General features: G+C 44.8%; 1 protein-coding gene across 1 annotated transcript in view; it reads left to right on the top strand.

Moving 5' to 3' along the window:
* LOC149350947 (uncharacterized) overlaps window positions 1-21,137 on the top strand; it is a 120,839-nt gene that overhangs the window by 76,932 nt on the left and 22,770 nt on the right. The window contains exon 4 of the mRNA XM_089575583.1: window positions 16,132-16,256. Within this exon, the coding sequence (XP_089431709.1) occupies window positions 16,132-16,256 (125 nt within the window). The remainder of the gene's footprint in view (window positions 1-16,131; window positions 16,257-21,137) is intronic.

Genomic DNA, 21,137 nt, shown 5'->3' with positions numbered 1-21,137 from the left:
ACACGTCTACCCCCGCACTTTCGCTCCGTAATGAAATTGCCAGCCGTATATTCATTCCTTCCTTCCCCCAAAACATGCACCCAGTGCATGACCAAGGCCCGCGCCGCCAGAGCTAAGGCCCTGCAAGAACACCTCTCTCCCTTGCCGGAAACAGACCACGGGAACGCTGCAGAATACCCTGAGAAGGAAGCATTTGCGCTCTAGACAACCACGGCCAACCCCTGGTGACGACTACCTCCCTCAATACCGGACTATCGATAGAGGCTCAGGAGGCGCCCATAGCGCTCGGCATGGCCGGCACCAGGGCACAATAAATCCTCAGTGATTCAAAGCCAGCAATCAGGAACTTCGCTAAGAGAAGGCTTCATGTTTGTGGTGTGATACCCTACTAATACCCTACCCCGTCCGGTCATTTTTAGGTTACGTGACTGCCGTGATAAGGTCAATATTTTGAAAAACTGCTCCAAACTGAAGGGTTCTAATTTTTCAATCAGCGAAGACTTTTCGCGCAGTATTCGGGACGTTAGAAAAAAGCTGTGGGATCGCATGAAAGAATATCGTGACAAGAAAGAAAAAGTGAGGCTGATTCACGATAAGGTTAAAATAAACGGTCGTATTTTCGGCTGGGATAGCGAGTGTGATGATATGGTGGAATTAAAGCCAAAAAACGGCAAGGAAACCAATGTAGAACCGCGGGTCACCCGGTCTCGAAGTCGTCAACATCCTTGATAAATTTGAATGCGCGTAGCCTTGTGAATAAAACGGAAGCCCTAGAAAGTATCTTGCTGACATTTAAGCCAGACATTGTCTGCGTTACAGAAACATAGTTGCACGCGAATATTTTTGATCATGAAATTATTCCTCCCGGTTATGTGATTGTACGGAAAGATAAGGCAACAAGGGGCGGGGGCGTAGCCATTCTTTTTAAAGAGGACATATCCTTTTCCATCATGCCAGATGTTCCGGGCGTTGAGGCATTGTGATGCAAGGTCTTCTTTCAAGAATGCATTGTACACATGGGTGTCTTTTATAGACCACCAAATTCCGAAGTGTTCCATCTAGACTGCCTGTATGATTACATGTTGAAATACATGTCTAAGAGCAAGATTATTATGGCTGGTGATCTAAATCTTCCTGACATAGACTGGAGCACTCTGAGTCCGAGGACGGTTGAAAATAATCGGATTTTAGATTTCTTGTTCGCCTTTAATCTTGATCAACTTGTAACTACACCGACTCGTGTTCAGGGTGTTTCTAGTTCTGTTCTGGACTTAGTCTTTGCAAGTAATGATTTCCACAAAGACAATACCCATGTAGAAATACTTGACGGCCTGTCTGACCACAAATTAGTTTTATGTACTTTCCCATTGCCTCGGGTTGAACATGACTGCCTTGTAAAACATGTCCTTGCTTTTAACAGAGCAGATGATGCTGCTATTGTAACGTATCTGGTTCACGAATGCCAAGACTTTTCATATTTTTGTACTGATTCACAGTCGCACATTAATGATGTATGGCTGCAATTTAAATCCCATGTCATGTATTGCATCAACAGGTTCGTACCAAAAGTAGCGAAGGTGACGAGGAAACACAATACATATGGATCACACGCGATATAATACACCTAAAACGCAAAATGAAAAGACTTTGAAAAACAAATAAAATATGCAAGAGTTCTGGGTATCACTCCCAGTTGAGCGGTCATAGAAAATTATTAAAGCTTAAAATACACAGCGCTAAACAACGCTTCAACAGCACCACTCTGCACAATTTTATTAAGAACTCCCCTCAGAAATTTTGGCAATACATAAAATCTCAGCAGCGCTCCAATGTATCATCTCATACGGATAGCAAAGGCCGGGCAGACACCTTTAATAGCTATTTTCATTCAATATTTACACGTGATGTGAACCCTCCAGACCAGTCATTTATACCTTTAAAGGGAGACAAAAACCTATTAGGTTTGCCTACAGTCTCAGAATCTGGTTTACTGTCCATGTTATTAAATATCAATCCAAAGAAGTGTGCCGGGCCAGACGGAATACCGAACGCTTTCTTAAAGCGATACGCCGAACCAGTCAATAAATACTTACACCTCATTTTCTCGAAATCAATACAAGACTGCCGCCTTCCAGATGAGTGGAAATTAGCCAAAGTTATCCCAGTTCACAAATCTGGTGACAAATCATTCGTGACTAACTACCGACCAATCTCATTAACCTGTAGCTGCTGCAAAATGTTAGAACATGTAATCTTAAAGTTCATTACAGAATTTGCAGAAACTAACCATATACTTCACCAAAATCAACATGGCTTCTGACGCGGACTTTCCACCGTTACACAGCTAGTAGAAATTATACACGACCTAGCTCAGGCTCTTAACAACCAGTCGCAAATTGATATGATCTTTCTTGATTTGTCAAAAGCATTTGATCCGGTCTCGCACACAAAACTGCTTTTCAAATTTACCCACATTCTCGGAAACGGGCCGATCATACGCTGGATAAGCGATTATCTTAGCGATCGGATGCAATTTGTATAGCTTGGCAGCCATACTTCTGATATGGCTGATATGGCGATGTCCGTACGCGAATGGAACGCTTTGCAACCATGTATTACCGCGCAGCCAACATTGGAAAAATTTATTGCGCTCGCTGAAAAGGCAGTTCTTTCTTATACGCATTGTTGACCCTGTTTCATCATGTATATTTGTATTCTATTTTTTTTTCTCCTTTTTTTCATCCCACTCCTGTAATGACCCCTCTGGGGTTGGCAGTATTCCAAATAAATAAATAAATAAATAAATAAATAAATAAATAAATAAATAAATAAATAAATAAATAAATAATTATTCTCGCCACTTGCTCCGTTGTTGCTTGCAATATCCTAATCACTTCCCCTTTGTTGTCCTTGCTATCTATTAACAGACGTAAGATTTCGCAACTGACACCTCTTGAATTTGCGCTCCCCCAAGAAATACTATAACAGGATCAGAGTCTCCTTTCCTCCTAAAGATTAGTATTTCCGGTTTGTTCAGCGCGCGTTGAAGCCCACAATTATTAGTGTATTCTTGCACGGTATCCGCCGCACAATGTAGCCTCTCCTGCATGTTCCCAATTAACACTCCGGATGTCCATATCGCAATGTCGTCAATAAACAAAATGCGCTTAGTTCTTCATATGTCTCCACTGCCACATTCAGGGTTCTTGTCATTTTATGCGTGTGTGTATTTTCAGTTGAGGTTGTTTGCCACAGTATAGTGGCAAAGCCTCAATAAAATCTTTTGTAAGTCAGCGCCCTGTCTGTGTCTTTTTCACGTCCACGTCTTTGTGCTGCACCGATAATGTTGAACCAGCTCGCCCAAGCTTCCACTTCGGCCGCAGAGATTTGTAGCCTCTCGTTAGTAAAAGCCATATCAGTTTCTAGACTTTCGAAAACGTGATTATCCTCGGCACTGTGGCCCAACAAATTTTGGCTCCAATTTTTGGCCAAAGTACATGCGCTTCCGAAAAGGATGAAAACAAAGTATCCTCTCTAGAGCACGTAACTAGTAGAAAAAGCCAAATTTTGTTGAGGCACATTGCCAGTGGTAATCGCGTTTTAGAAAATCTAAAAACTAAGTCTATTACTAATGGCTGGCTGCAAATCTCCAATTTCAACTAAGCGCCTAACTCTAATAGTTAAAAGAATTCATTATTAAAAATGAGCTAACCAGCTTAATAAAGATGATTCACATGTTTTCTGGTGTTCGCCAACATTGGTTTGCAGCAAAGGCATATTTTTACTTCAGAAAAGTGTAGTTTTGAAAATTACTGCAACTCTTCCCTGAAACCTCGTATTAGATGTAGTATATATGCTCAATGAAAACGTACGGTTTTGACAGAACGAAGAAAGGCGAGTACAGGACGTCCTGTCCTCGCCTTGTCCTGTCAAAACGCTACGTTTTCGTTGAGCATGATGTCTGACCAACTGGCCCCTGAGTATACGCTGTTAATTTTCACACACACACACACACACACACACACACACACACACACACACACACACACACACACACACACACACACACACACACACACACACACACACACACACACACACACACACACACACACACACACACACACGCACACGCGCACACACACACACACACGCGCACACGCACACACACACACACACACACACACACACACACACACACACACACACACACACACACAGTCCCATTATTTGTTGGAAAGCTATACTTATAACCCTTTCGCCACTAATATTCATGGGACACCCCTCAGTAATGGCTGTATAAGCTTGACTCGATATGTTGTCCGTTCGGGGGATGAGTTGCATGCTGTGCTTTATTGTGGAGCTCAAATGTCGCCCTCGTTGTTTCTCATTGCAAAGCGTTAACCATGTTGGGAACCTACATAACTGGCAGGCCTGCATGCTCGTGCAGGGTTACTGTAACATGTTTGAGAATGCTGCATTCATGTTAAAACGTTTCAGCCCAGTAAAAAAACAATGAGCCCAGCTGGGAGTTCCAATTGGTTCCAGTTAGAACCAGTTGGAGCCAATAGGTCGGCCAATTGCGCTTATGAATCCATTTCGGTAGTCGATTTGGTTTCCCTAGGTGCAGCTAAACGGTCCAATTGGTTTTGCCATTCCAACTGGATTAACCAACTGGTTCCCGCGATTCCAGTTGGTTTCGGTGCTCCCAATTGGATTACACAGTAGGAACGTCCAGTTAGAACCCAGGAAACAAACTGGAAGCTGATCTCCCAGTTAGAACCAACTGGAGCTTCCATTCGGTTTCCTGGGTTCCAGCTGGAAGCTCTAATTGGTTCCAACTGAGTGGTCACATTGGAAAGTCCAATAAGTTAAAGCCAATGATGTCCTTACTGAAATGTGCACATATAAACATGTCTCTAAAAACAGAACACTAAACTAATTAGGTTCTTGAAAAATATATATCAGCAGCTTAATTTTCTTCACTGTTGTCTCCATCACCACGGGCGTTATTAAATAAGTTACTTCACTTCATGGACAATCGCCACCAGCTCCAGCAGGAGGGTTTCACGAGTGTGGTATACAAGCGGCTGTTAAAGTGCATTCTGTCGGTATATATTGAAAACTTATGCTGGTGTAGTGCCTGACTATAGCGTTCCTTGTGTACGTGTGATGCAAGCTGGTCTGGATTGATTTCCATAAATTGTGTAATTATAATTTAAATCCTCCTGTATAAATGTTGGCATAGGTCTGCCAGTCGTCCTAGAGAAAGCCGATACTTCCAAATGGAATTCTATTTTTTTTCTTGGCCAGTTAAAACGTTTGGGTCCCAATAGGAATTCCATTTGAGTTCAATTGGTGAGCCACTTGGATTGGTTGGGTGACCATTTATTTGCAAGTGGAAGTACCGATTGGGTTCAATTGGTTGAGCTGAATGGGTGGCAAACACACAATTGGTTTTGGGCCAATTGGTTTCAACTGAAAATTTTCTAATTGGTCCCATTGGTTTTTTTTATTGGGGGTAACGTTAGAGAAAGATTATTCCAGTGATTATTTGTAACATGACAGAAACATTACAATAAGAGACATTTAGAACATTCAATTAACGTTTTACCAGAACAAAAAATTAATGTTGTTGGTTTTGGTGCTATCTGCGATGTTATGTTGTGGCATAAACATATTAGTTCAACGTTCAAACTAAACATTGTTCTTATGCTATGTCTAATGCTATTATAAAGCTTAAATCAACATTGAGGTTGGAGTTCTGGGTGGAAACCGGAAAAAAGATGAACATACGTCGCATTCAGCTTCTGACAATCGGTTTTAAAGGGGCCACGAAACACACTTTCAGTGCATTGTTTTAGCTGTTGGTTGCATAGAATGAGTTACAGTGATGCTATTCGCATCGGTCGTACCACGTATATTCCGGTTTTGGATATTTCAATTAGCTCGCAAAAACAAATTCATGGCGCTGACGGTGTCACTACACAGTGGCGGTTTTTAGCAGTAGATATGATATCAACGGGCGAGCGCTTTATGATTGAACAAACGATAAGTATACTGCAAACTATGTAATAAATGAAGAAACGTTTTGTCATGTTTTCAGGTTTTATATCAACAAAACCAACACGTTTGCCTTACGTAAAAGCACTACAAAGCAATAAAAAAAAACACCACCAGGGGCTCTGGCTATTGTTTTGCGTCGAAGGCTTTGCACCTCTCTGTACACATACATATATGACCTAGCACACAGCTCTAAAGGCTACTCTCTATGTATCTGAGAACGGCTGGGCTGGGTCAGCTGGGCGTTCACATGGTTGTTGTAAGCATGGAAACGACACTGCCAGCCTTGGCAAGAAGGAGGAAACAGGCAACTATGGTGTACAAACTTCCGCGACGTGCTCAGATAGGCTGTTTTGGTTGGTTCGACCTAATGTCGTCATTGAGGAAGTGAAATGGGAATGGGAAGCACCGCGAAAATCGAGTTAAGGACAGCATTTTGTTTGCTTGCATTTTGAAATTTGTTTATCGAATAACTCCCGTTCCTATGAGCCGATTCCTGAATTCTTTTTGAGTCAGCATCTATGTGACAAAGAATCACCTGAAGTATAGTCGGCATCCCTTCAAGCAGTATTTCAGAGCCCCTTTAAGCGAAAAGGGTCGGGATCCTTCAGATGCACACCATGGCTTTTAGAGCGAAAAGCTTTACTCGTCCCATGTTGAGCATGAAGGTCATCCGGCTCTTAGATTTGACCTCTAACGGGAGGCACGCCGCATGCGCAAAATTGTGCGTGGCAGATGCCTCGACCTTCTTCATCGACGCCATAGCTGCGAGCTTGGCAGTCACGTCTGCCGCTGCGCCCAGCGCCGCTCTGGACGCTCGCTCTTGCACTTGTGGCACGTGATTTGCATCACGTGATTTCCTCTCGCCGAAGCGAGAGTATCATTAGAGTAAGTTGTGCAGATGTACATTTTGAGACATTATTATATAACTTTTGGCAAACTGCTGATGCCGACGTAGACACCACTAACTCGTCAAACTTCGTCTACTAGCGTACAGACTGCTTATAGACTGCTTACAGACTGTCATCACCTTAACAGAGGCTTTCCTCAGTAAGAGTTTTCGCACGTCATGTAAGGACACTGGCAACGTTTGCAACCATAACAAACCACCATCAACTCGAAACCATGCACAAGCGTGACTTACGGAGCAGACTGCGGCATATGCCGCACAGCTCACAGACACCAATTGTATAGAACGCTGCAACTCGGCAGCGCGTCAGATGAGCTCTAAGGGGACTTGGCGTCTCTTACGCAGGTACGGCGGCGCAACTTGCGGACACTTTGTGCGACAGGTATCTCTGCCACACAAATTACCCGGTTGGGCCCGAGTACACGTACTCCGGCAAGCCAAATCAGGATTTAGACGCCCCTTTTGAGTTGCATGACCTTAACCTGGCTAAAATGCGCCGAGGTGGGGTACCGGGTCGGGATCGCATAACACTGTTGGCGAACCTCTCCGACTCTGCATACCTCCATTTGCTACAATACATAAATCAGATCAGGGATGTGTGTCCATTCCCACTCGAATGGAAAACATCGCTTGTAACGTTCATCCCCAAAGCAGGTAAAGCCGTGACTACGGACAACTTGAGACCCATCTCATTGACCTCGTGTGTGGGAAAGCTCATGGAGGCGATGGTTCGGGATCGCCTCTCTCCATACATGGAGGGTAAGGGCCTCTTTGCACACACTATATTCGGGTTCCGCCCGCACATGTCGGCACAGGATGTCCTACTCCAACTACACAGGGACATAATACGACCCACAGCCATGCAACAAAACGACAAGGCCATTCTCACCCTCGATCTGAAGGGGACGTTTGACAATGTTAAACATGCCACCATACTGTCTAACTTGAACACCAGAGCGAAGGTCTTCACCTATGTCAGAGACTTCCTCTCTGCGCGTCAGGCACTCCTCCGGATCGAGGACGAGGAATACGGCCCGTATTCTATGGGTACACGAGGTACACCACAGGGGGCGGTGTTATCACCGCTCCTTTTCAACATCGCCATGATGCACCTGCCCGGCCAACTGGCTCAGGTGGAGGGCATATAAAACACGCGCTCTACGCAGACGATATTACAACCTGGATCACCGAGGGGAGCCTTGGGGAGATGGAGGGCTGCCTTCAGCAGGCCGCCTCCATAGTCGCTGCATATGCTGCCGACTGTGGCCTCCAATGTGCTCCCGCCAAATCAGAGCTTCTACACGTCAGGACAAACCACAAGGACAACACGTCTCTTCACATATCTCTTTCCGGCGGTCCCATCAGAGAAGTGGCAGAGCTCCGGATCCTGGGTCTGTGCATCAACAACAAACTTAGGCCGGACTCTACTATAGCGAAACTCAAGCGCATAGGTGAACAGGTAGGGCGCATGATCCACCGTGTTTCCAACAAGCGGGGCAGTCTGCGGGGCAGAGACGCGCTACGGCTCGCCCATGCCTTCGTGACCAGCCGGATCCTCTACGCCGTGCCGTACCTACGCACCACCAAACAACAAGACGAGCGCATTGACGCCATCATCAGGAAGGCAACACAGCGAGCACTGGACCTCCCGGTGCCTACCTCCAACGCCAAACTGAAGACGTTGGGAGTGGTAAACTCCTATCAGGAGTCGCGGGAGGCCCACCTCATGAACCAATATACGCGGCTATCGCAGACGGTTCCTGGGCGCCGCCTGCTAAACCGCTTACACATCCAACACACATGCTTACCAGAGGGGACGGAGAACATCCCGGTGCTGTGGCGCCACATGCTCTGGGTCGCTCCGCTCCCGCGTAACATGGACACATGTCTTCACATGAAGGCAGACGACAAGCGCTGGTTCACACGCTTGAGAGGCAATATGGATCTAAAGAGGGCGTCTACTACTTGGACATCACAGCTAGGGCCGTCACCCGCGGGATTGTACACGGCTGCCGTAGTCCACCGGGGCATGAATGTCGATGGGCTATCTCTTCGGGCCCCAAATTCAACAAGAGCGGAGGAAGTTGCAATAGCTCTCGCTGCCGCCGATCCAAAATCGAGAACGGACCTGTCTCTGAGAGGTTTTTGATTTGCTGGGGTTATCACAGACTCTCGCCGGGCCTGTGAACATTATATATCTTTCAGGGGAAATATCCCCTCTTGCCTCCCAAATTCTAATACGCGCTCCCGCCGATCCAACTCGCACAAAAGTGATCTGGGCTCCTGGCCACCAGGGTCTACGAGGCAATGAGGCCGCTGATGCGGCCGCCCGCGTGCGCTCACACACCGGGCTCCTCATCCTAGCTCTCCTGGCTCAGAAGCTCATAAACCGCTTCTGCGGTTCCGCGAAATCCTAATTCATTATTGCGACAGCCACCGTCTCTACCCGACACCTGCAAAGGGGCTGAGTAAGGCGGAGGAGTGAACTCTGCGGCGCCTGCAGACAGGAACTCTTCTCTGTCCTGCCATAGCAAAACACTTCGATCCGAACACAGATGGGCGCTGCCCGCACTGTGGAGAGATCTGCGATAACTTTCACATGGTGTGGGCATGCATGTACTCAGAATCCTCACCTTACCCCACCCCCACCCGAGAGGCGTGGGAGACTGGCCTCCTCAACTGCTCCTCACTGGAGTCCCAGAGGGCTCTAGTAAAGCGGGCGCGAGTCGGGGTCTCGTCGTGCGGTGTCCCGGACTAAGGATACCGACCATGCAGCGGGGTTTTCTGACCCTCAAACTCTCTTTGAGTATTAAAGTTTTTCACCACCACCAACGCGTAGTCAGCGGTGTCCACGTAGACCACGTCCTGTGAGTTTTGAAAGCGTTTGTCCAGGGTTTCGGCCCTGTTCTCTCTCCGCTCTTTATGATGTTCCGGATGCATGTTCCTCGGTAATGGGGGGATCGAGGCGGGCCCTCATCTCCCGTGGCACGTCGACCTTGACGTCTTGCTGTCTTTCGTAGCTGATCGCTAGCTTCGCTAGAACGTGTCTGCAAACGTATTGTGGAGTCCTAGGTCCATTAGTTTTCATTCGCCGTGTGGATTGGCAGACCCAGCGCTTGCTACTTTTTCGGATGATACCCTCAACCTTCTGCCTCCCGCATAGCTTGAGGTCCACGCAAGGGCGTCCACAGAACTTTTTCCAGGGGGGTGCAGCCGATGTCTGGGGATGGGGGAGGCGGTAGGTTTGTAGTTGTTTTCTACTAGGGCATAAATAATATCCGTAATTCCAAGGGGGGGGGGGGGGGGGGGCAACCGCCCCCCCTTGCCCCCCCTTCCGGACGCCCATGGGTCCACGTAGGCGATCCTACTTATGACGAATCCTGGACTATAGCCTTACTTAGTTGGCTTCTTTAATTCCCGATCGTCTTTTGGCGATCCTTCTGATGAGCCTGATGGTTTGCTGAGCGCAGCCTTCGAGTTTTCTTATTGTTTCACCGATGCGTCCATTTGCCTGGATCAGCAGTCCCAACACTGATACGGTAGCTACCGCGGGGAATTGGATGCCCTCCGGCCGTGAGGGAGATTTGCGGTTTCTCATTCTTCGCGCCCCTCCAGGGGCGGTTGGTACAGCGGTATATATAGACCAGATTTTTTTACCCTCGCACGCAGGCTGCGGGCGCGCTCCTACTCTCGACACCAGTCGCCATCTGTCGGCGCGCGCGGCCCGAGGGACTGCGGGTTGCGCCGGCGCCGCGCGTAGAACGCATGTTTACGTGTTCGCTTCTGCCGTTGTTGTGCTCCATCAGCTAACGTATAAGGGTGTGTGCTGTGCGTCACTACTCACATATTCCCTCTTCCAGACAGTACTGCGGTTATCTTGTGCGCAGTTACTCGTTAACGTGACATCCGAGGGTAGTCGACCAGGTAGTGTACGGACTGGAAACCGGCACTTCTAAGCAGATTTCTGCGCTGTCGTGTCGTTTGTTGTCGCCTTTTACGTGCGATATCATCTATGATAAATTTATGCATCAGAATGTAGATCTATTGATTTGACTAAGTGGAGTAGTAACTGGACAGGCGAGCTGCAGACTGCAGGTTGTCCCGACGGAGCGCGTGTTTTCGATCACCAATACGTGTTCGGCATCCTTGCGCTGAGCTTGCTCTTGTTCCCATTAAACAAAAACTGGTATGGCGCAAGAAACGGGGACACAAAAGGCACACAAAACACAGGACTGACGCCCAAACCAACTCCCAACTCGCCAAACCAACTCGCCCAAACTATAGTTTTACTTGACCATATTTCTCCTACAATGGGCCCTTTCCTCTTTCGCAGTTTTTATTTCATCATGAACCAACTCGCCCAAACTAGAGTTTTACTTGACCATTAAACACATTTCATGCACAGGATTGTAAGCACGAGCGCTACCGATTTCAGCTGCTTTTTCCGCACGCATGTCAGAGGCATCTGGGGGGTAAAGGTTTATCTATAGTATCTTTCTGCTGGTGGTATCCACCTTAGTTTGGTTTGGTTTATTAAGGTTTCCCTGGCGAAAATCTTTCCCAGTCCAAATGGTTTATGGAACAATTTCCAGTTGGTTCCAGTTGGAACCAAGTGGAACCCAGTAGGCTCCAACTGGAACCAACTGGAAATTGTTTCATAAACCAGTTGAGCTGGGAAATATTTTCACCTGGGTTTACGTCACAAAGCGACTCAGGCTTTGAGGGGCGCCGTAGTGAAGGGCTCTTGAAATTTCGACCACCTGGGGTTCTTTAACGTGCACTGACATCGCACAGTACACGGGCCTCTAGAATTTCGCCTCCATCGGAATTCGGCCGCCGCGGCCGGGATCGAACCCGCGTCTTCTGGGCCACAGCCGAGAGCCGTAACCACTGAGCCACCGCAGCGGTGCGGTATATCTACTTTATTCATAGGAAAATATGTGCGATTTCATTACATTTTCCACACTTAGCCAAACGGCTACGCAACGCTCTCACACGCGGCGAGAGCTCGAATAAAATAACGCGACTTCGGACCTCAAAATTAGTGACCGCTGGATTAGCTTCTTATATCTATTCAAGCTTTGATAAATTAAGCGAAAGTACTATTTTATGCAGTCACGTGCGCTGCGACTCAGTTGAGCTCACAGCGGTATAATCTGTTGATAAACTAGCGCGGGGACAAGAAAGCCCTGTTTGTGGAAAGGGGGGGGGGGGGGGGGGGGGGCTTTATGGCCGGCTGGCAGGAAGGAATAAGAGTGCATGGGAATTGGAACTGCATGCTAGCCGCGCACCTAATGCTTGATATTGAAGAAAAAGTTTCTTTGCGGTGGAGCACCATGACGGAATTCGATATAAGCACGAGCGCGTTCTAAGCGCCGGCACAATTAACCTGAATGTCAAACTAAATGTCATTAAAACGCGTCATTGTTATCGCTTTGATAACGTAAATACTTCCTGCAACACAGCCACGCAGCGGAAGTATGCTCAACAATGTTTATTTAGCGCCCGAAGCGCGGCTATATGCAGGCGCGGCCGCGGAACTGCCGCAGCCCCGCAGTCCCCAAAGAAACGCCCGCACCGCGGCGCGCCAGTCGGTGCAAAATGGCCGCGCCCGGGAGAGGCTCAAAATTCTGGTCTATAGTCTGACTTTTGTGGCGAGCATTTCAGCTCCCTGTCTCTTACGCAGTCTAGGCTTCGACCGACTGGATGGCCGGATGGCCACGCGCACCTTGGAGTACACTTGCGCCATTTACGAGTGCCTTAGAGCTTCAAACTATACTTTAACATGTTTAACTCCTCATGTATTTAAAAGCTATATTGGGTTGGCTACGCAGCCTCGATTGTCATAGGTGTCCAATAGAGTGCGCCGTTCGAGCGCCTTAGACAGGTGTGTGAACGACTGTACAATTCAAATGGTTGTTCATCGCAAAGAATGTAGCTGTCATTTTGAAGTAATATTTTTTACACAATGAAATGTGAATCCGAGAAGTACTTCTGCGCAATACTCCATCTGAATATGGTTCGTGCAACATCTCGTTAATTCCTGACCGATGTGGAAAAATCCGCTCATCACGTTCTTCGCACAATAGGAAATACATAATCCATCTGAGACCCCTTTCCAGCTCTGTGAGGCCGATCCTTCCCTAAAGTGGTAATAATTGACCGGTGCTGCATGCGTGTGCGAGGATTTCGGGAATCAGAGTTAGCTTCCCCAATATTTCAGCGGCATAAATTAAGCAAAGCGCATTCTTGCTGTTACCGACAAGAGGGTAATTAAATCCGGATGCACACACAAAGCCGTCAAACAACCCTCGCACGTACTGACAGTCCAGTCAGGCGGCGCCGAAAACGGTAGAAAGTGATAAAATTCTGTGTAAGAACGATCATAGAGGCCAAGTGCGAAACGTAGTAACGCCGGTGGCTGAAATAGGGCAAAGACGAAACCGAAACTCGACAAAGCCATCGTAAGCCATTGAACTGAAAGCCAATACGATTATTTTTGAAATGAGGGAACGTTTGCTGCTGCGAAAGCGCAGAGCGGTTTGTTTGCCTACTTAACGAGTATGCTAGTACTGACTTCTCCACAGGTGAGCGATGGATGTTACCTTGGACGATACCTTGAAAGGTGAGCTTTCTCCAACGCATTGTCCTGTTGTTAGCGTCGTTGTTGCCGGTTTTCTCGGTGTCGTGGTCAAGACCTGGGATCGAAAGGAAGCCTGCTGCAATTCTTTCCTTTCATAACTGAGGTATACGATCATTGGTGGTATTGCTTAGCAGGGGATTCTGGCTGTCTTTCAATTCGTATTATTAATCACCTCTTTCTCAGTTCATTTTCTGCTAACCTACACATCCTTACATAAAAACTGAAGGAAGCATTTCATCAGAGCCTGCATATGAACAGATGTAGTTGACTTTTCTTTTGGATGGTTTGTATCTGCGTTCTGGCACCCACCCAAAATGTGTTGTGCTGCACATTGTTTTTTTCTTCTTGTTTGTTGCCACTGCTCCAAGTGACCAGGCCCATGCGAGGTCCCCAGTGATGCATCATCTGACCAGAAAATTGCCTCAAAAGAGTCGCAGTTTTTTGAACATTAACACAGTGGGAACAGAAGACCACAAAGGGTACATCTTGAGAGGGCAGCACAAATACATGCATGCATGGTACATAATACAGCAGAGGTAGCCAAGTGGCTGTGCATAGAAACATGTAGTAGCAACTGTTGTAGTTCCTTTTTAGTTACAGAAGGACATCTGTAATAGTCTCATATCTCAGCCCTTAACATACATAGCTGTTGCACTGTATGAAAGATGTCTTTCGAGATGTCAGCTGCAATATTCATTTCTGAACAACTGGTCACAATTCAAAACATTTAAATGTTATTGTCTTTATTGCTCATATGAAAATACTGAACGGTGTTTTACTTTCAGTAAATGCTACTGTCACACTTACCTGCATGCTCAAAAGGAAAAAAAAACACTGCTCAAGTGTGTGCACATGAAATTCATATGGAGAACTGTGAGCTGTACATCTGTGTGTTGTGCATGATCGTGATAACATTAGTAACAGCTGTTGTAACTATTGGAAAAATGAAATTTATGCACAAGTTGTAAATGACCCAGCATGTGTAAATACCTTTCATCATGTCAGTATGTGTCTGCTGTATGAATAAATTTAACCCGAATAAGCCTGATCTTTCTTTTTCAAAAGTTGTTGGAATGAGGTTGTTTAATTCAGCATTTAGATGTTGACTGCGAAAAATGGACACCGAATTCGTTTACAGGATCATTTTGCCCTACCTTAGCTTCAAGCACAATTAATCTGGGGTCATTTTTTTGGGTGCATGGGATCCAGGACTACTTTTCATGCAGCCAAATCTGTTGAAGTGCTTTAACTAGCATTTAATGAATAAAGAACCCATTTGACATCGAGCTGTGAATTATGTCTGCATGGGAGGGTGCACGGGTTCCAGGACTACTTTTCATGCTACCAAATCTACAACAGTGCTTTAAGTAGCATTTAATGAATAAAGAACCCATTTTATATTCAGCTGTGAATTGTATCTGCATGGAACTGGTGCTACTGCCTGCATCAGGTAGCATAGCGACAATTCATCCATACAGCATTTTTATGTGTGCTTCCAGGGGCACATTGAGAACATTCAGGTTATGTTCTCTTAGAACGTGAAAATGGGAATTTTTGTTTGTTTGGTGGGCTTGTTTGCTTTCTGGTATGTTTTAAAGCGATGCTAAGGGCAGTTTTTGTGCATTTGTATTTAAAACATTGTTTACGATCTTTAGGCCACTTGGTGCGTTTTTTTACCAGTTAGGCACATTTTTTTCTCCAGAAAAGTGTTTTCAAATAAGCGATTTGAATTTCCTACCCTCTTGAAGCATTTGGTGACATCCGTGATATTGCAACGTTACGGAGGACTGAAACCGAAGTTAGGTAATAAAAGTGATAATGTGCCTTCTTTTTAAAACATAAACACCCATTTGAGGTGAGGTAAAAATAAAAACAGTATGATAACAATTTTTTAAAAATATATATTGCGTAAGACCAGCCATACTTACTCCCAGCACAATGAGAAAAAGCCTCATGATGACATGCGAAATGTTACACGGCATGGAACTGCAGTGAGATACAACCCTAGAACGAAGCGGCTAATGCCCCGGGGGTTGATCTGCTGTCATGACATCACGGTCTCTACTGCCTTGCACCTGCCAAGGCCAATAACAGGTGCAAGGCAGTTGGCCGCAATGTCATCTGTGCAGTTGGCTTGAGGGCTTCATTTAAAGGTCATTTTCTGCATATTTCTTGAGTTGTACCTTACTATTGTTTATACGATGCCCATGTCAGGTTATCACCTTTGGATGCCCACTTTGGGTGTCAGATGTCCTGTCTTTTTTTTTTTTGGCGTTGCTTGAATACTTTGGAGTCGGGACCAAAGTTCCTGTGATGCTTGTCTGACCTAAGGAGCTTATTCTAAGATATCGAACAGTAAGTGAAATTTACTATGGTGTCTCTTTTTATGTCGAATAAAGGAAAACACGAGCTGGAGCTAAGACTTGCCATCACCATTCTTGGCATGTTGTTGTGTGCTTCCACACTGTGCTGGCCTTGAAGCTTATTTTAGTAATGCTGTCGTGTTATCTTGCAGCTGCCACAGCGGTTTGGTCTGAAGAGGATTTTGCGAAGCAGCATGAATTTCTCCAAGTAGTTGAGAAACTGAAGGAGCATGCAAGATATGTAATTACTAATGATACTCACCATAAACTGGAGATGGTATGTTACTTAGACTTTGTCTCTCTTCTGTTCACTTTAGTTTCGATGTTTAGGAATGGATCAAGGATAGGTTTTGTCCTGGTGCCTACACCATTTTAAGAAGAGAGAATTTAGATATATGAAGTGTGAATATAGCTTTGGGCAGTTTGGTGCTAATTCTTGGGATGAAACGTGCAATTTTCTATTAAACTATATATATATATATATATATATATATATATATATATATATACCGTATTGTGCGTTTTTATCGTAAAGACTTTGAAAATTTGTCTTACCTAAACCGCCGGCTTGTTTGAGGTGAAACTGCCCACAGAGCTTGCGTATTATGGTAACTTTTGTATCGTAGCAAGTTTTACAACGGTACTTACTTAGTTAAGCCGTGCATGATGCAAAAGCGTAATCGTCTGCGTCGACATCGGCGTACCGAAACCCAAAACACCGAATTTTTGCTGAAGGGCGGCAGTAGCGCCATCTGTCTTCTGCAGTGGAAAGCGTCACAATCACAAGGCGCCAAGGCGAGCGTTGCAAGAACTGAAGCGCTTCGAACATTTTCGGCCAACTGAGCAGAAAAAATGCCAGAAACAACTATTTTAATGAGGCTGTGCCGTTAAAAGATAATTGTTTGACGTCTTTTTTTTCGTCCAATGACTTTATCCAATTCAGCTTATATCGTCTGCTTTCGTAGCTCGTCGGAGGACGACGTCGCGAAGTCCTGAGCTGTGTTTTTCTCGTTTAATTTCGTTGTGGCAGACAGATGGCGCTACTGCCGCCCTTCAGCAAAAACTCGGTGTTTTGGGTTTCGGTACGCCGATGTCAACGCAGACGATTACGCTTTTGCATCATGCACGGCTTAGCTAAGTAAGTACTGTTGTAAAACTTGCTACGATACAAAAGTTACCATAATACGCAAGCTCTGTGTGCAGTTTCACCGCAAACGAGCCAGCGGTTGAGGTAAGAAAAATTTTGAAAGTCTTTACGATAAAAACGCACAATACGGTATAGATAGAGAGAGAGAGAGAGCTGCAGATAGAAAAAACTTAAAATGCCATTAGCTTTAATCTTTCTGGTGCATGCTTATGATTTTTGTAGTTTAGTGACAGATTATTGAAGCAGCAAAAGTAGCCAGTTGCTGTGAACACGTGCTGTAAAGTTTGTTGAAAAAGGGCTGGAAAAGTATGTTTGAAGGAATTTTAAGCTTGTGGCTGTTGCAAGCAGCAGTGAAATTATATGGCCATAACGAAGTGATAATTTTGGAGAAGCAAGCTGTGTAAGTTGGGGATTGTGCGTACCTAGATCAATTATGAAATTTTTTGAAGGCAAAAAGTTGTTTTTGGGTAAAACCTGATTTTATCCGATTCTTGCACACTGCACACATTTCTCAGTACCGTATTTTCCGGTGTATAAGACGCACCCTTGTATAAGACACACCCCCCATATATGCAGGCTGTCATTGAAAAAGTTAGTATATAAGACGCACCCGTGTATAAGACGCATCCCAATTTACCCAGTTAGGCTAGTGAGGCTTAATTAAACATGCTTGTGCGACCATTGCAAAATGCACCTTACCTGTGAGAAGTTCTTAAGCACCGCTAAGTGATCGAAAAAGGCAACACTCACGCCATTCCCGCCCACGTTTTAGCAAAAAAAGAAAAAAAAGAACGAAGGAACTCTCCTTATGTCCATAAGAACATTTTATATTAACTTATAACCTTCGAAGTCTTGATCTTAAGATGTGCTATCAAAAAGCACGCCCATTTCTGGAGGCGACCCAGCTGAAACATTTTCTTCGCACTACGTACGCACTACGTACACGGAGCAAACAAAGTTGCAAAGGGTGACTGAAGGAAACGCCGGCTTGTCTTGACAATGGCGAGAAACGCGATTGTCGCCATCTTTTGGCATTTCACATTACTTTTGCTTGGGGCCTGTGAAACGGTCGCGGGTTTATGATTCCGGAAGTCGTCATCCCCACCGTTTAATAATAAAGTTGTTCTCGGTGGTCCCCGTATTGAAGTATTAACCGTGTTAAAACCGCGTCATTGGTAGTGATGTTTTTCGGTGAAAAAAGCTTGAACATGGTCCTGAGTAATTTCTGAACTCGAAAAAAAAAAAACAGAAAAAGTCGCATATAAGACGCACCCTTGTATGGGACGCACCAGCAAGATTTTTGAAAAAAAGCTGCGTCTTATATACCGGAAAATACGGTATTAGGGCTAAACCTGATTTCTCCCTGAAAATTCTTCCATCTAGAGTACAGGCAAGGGAATTAAGGGGCTCGTTAAGATGTTGGCATAGGTATATAAAAGGGCATAGAGAACATTTTCTTAAACTAAGCTGAAAACACTGCGCAAAAGTTAACAGATATTCTGTGCTTATACCAGAGGAGTGTTTGCTAAACTGGTGATCTTAGACCTCTTAACGCTTGTTATTCTTGAGGATATGTTCGAAAATTAAATTTTAGAAATGAGAGGCCGAAACATGAGTATTGCCCAGGCATATATTTGGCATCTTGTACCAAATGCTATCCACGCTAATGATGTTCTGAACCAGGGCAAGATAGCCTCTGTGATGTTAAATGGCTGTTTTCGCTGGGTGCAAGGCAGCCAGGTGTTGCATTCCCATGAACGCTGCGTGATGAGTTGCAGTAGATGAGAAAAAATTTAATTTGGTGAACAGTTATCTTCTACACAACCTGTCATTTCCATGTTGTTTTTGAAATATTGCCCAAGAAATAGGGCAATTTGTGTCATGCACAAAAACCAGTGCTTATAGGATACTATCTTTTGCTGCAAAAAAAAGACCCAGAAAAACCCAAACTAGGGAAATTTTTGCTGAATAACCTGATTGGTACCTGAATTTAAGCAAAAAAAAGAAACCCAATTTTTATCCCCCCCCCCCCCCCCCTCCCCAAATTTTGGAAAAAATACCCGAAAACGAAAGGCCCTTTATATGAAGCATCAGGAATCAACAGGAAGAACCTAACTGGGCCAGTAATTGGGTCATACTCTGTTTGCCCAGGTAGTAAAGACATAGTAACAAACTTCGCATCAACAAGATTTTCAAGACTTTCATGCATAGCCTGCATTTTTTTTTAAATTTGTTCTGCAGACAATTTTCACTTCCTTTCGGGTCAGTCTGAATTTGATAAGAGGTGCATTCAGTGGTCTTCACATTATTACAACATAGCTTTTGTACTTTAAATGGCAAAAGCCTGAGCCTTTAGTTATCTGGAGGACTTTGTGCACATACAGTGCCTGCTCAGGTATAGCCTTTTCTAATTTCATATCCACAGGCATTGAAATCTATCCACACCTCGGTATCGTTCAAGCTTCATCATACTGGCTTATAAGTTCACCACCAGTGATGCCAGCAGCTATGAACCATCTTTCTTCATCCATGCCATGAAATCTAGTGTCTGTGAATTATTCAGAAGTTTGAGTGCGAAATGTATTTGTTAAAAACTAAGTCACACATTGAAAGGTTCGCAGTAGCAGCATAAGATTTCATGTGGTGCTTTTTTCTGCACTCTTTAAGTTGAAGCTTAAGACATCAGTATACATGGATCACTGCATGGAATTCACTTACATCCAGTAGATAGTATGATTTCTGCTCTCATGTTTCGATTTTGATAGCTCTACGGTGGCTGTGATGTCAGCTTGGACTTCATGTCACATGAAGTATTAAAGCAGTGCAGTATAATCGCCGCTCCGTCATTTTAATTCAGCCCAACTCTTATTCCAGCCTGCCCCAAGAGCTTGAAAGATAACAAATGATTGTATCGCAGTTATTTTGTGCCTCACTTCATCTGAGTCCACATTGATGTCGTAGCCACTGTTCAGCTGTTGAAACCAAAACAGCCTGAGAAAGAAATTGAATTACGAGTTATTTACTGGGCCCTCCTTTAAAGAGACCTGTGCGAGTGAGTGATAACACAAAATGTGAGGGTACTGATTGGTAATTTTTGTGATGTGGCGATACATAGAAATTTGTGGAATGCAGTTTGGAAGGGGTCTTGGTGTGCAATATTCACCACACTGCAATGACAATTTCATTGACTATGTGGGCCGGTGTGTCAATGAAAGACCAAAAGAATCTAAATGCACATGCAGAAAGCTGCAAGCTGCTGGAAAGTTGGCTGCACACTATGGTAGGTGCAACTCTCACCTCTTATTCATAAAAGGAAAGAGGCTTGAAAGGGATATATGGGGAGCATTTATATGGAGGTTTTGAACATAATGAAAAGCATCAGTAAACCTTTTCTTTGTATGACTGGATCAAGGCTGAGTTCATAGCCTGAATACAAGATTCTGGTTTATTAATTGTAGCATTGTCTGTGTAAGTTTTTTTCTTGTGATTTGGTTTTTGGTTTCTGTAAAGAACCATTCCACCTTTTCTTAGGTGCTTAAAGCGTGGCTAGCTAATATATTTGATGCTGTAAGGATGGAAGCGAGTGAAACAGTATGCTTTGCAACAAATCTGATAACTTAATATCTGTGCAGAGTATCTTACTATCTCTGTTTGTGAACTGTAAGCTTACAGATGTGCAGTGTAATCTCAAGGAGGAGGAGAATACAGGTACCTTACTTGGGGCAGAGGATGACATAATCTGATACTGTCTGAGGAACTTGTACTCCCCCTGTCCTGCTTCAGATACAGCTTGTCTTAGCAGCTTCAGATAGTCTCCCGAAATGCTTGTATCCCCTTGGCCAAATAGTCAAGTTGACCATTAAAATTATGACTTGTTATTGAAAGTCACTTTGCATCGGTGTTGAGCAAGTTACCATGTTTATGTTAGTTGTGCGTTTTTGCTCTGTGTGCACAAGTGGAAAGTACTTGCAAGGTGACTAGCTTAGCATAAATCAGGTTCTCACTATTCGA

The sequence above is a fragment of the Amblyomma mixtum genome, chromosome 3, assembly GCF_055824585.1.
Source record: "Amblyomma mixtum isolate Tamu chromosome 3, ASM5582458v1, whole genome shotgun sequence".
Lineage (NCBI taxonomy): Eukaryota > Metazoa > Arthropoda > Arachnida > Ixodida > Ixodidae > Amblyomma > Amblyomma mixtum.
This window is presented reverse-complemented; position numbering and strand designations above follow the sequence as displayed.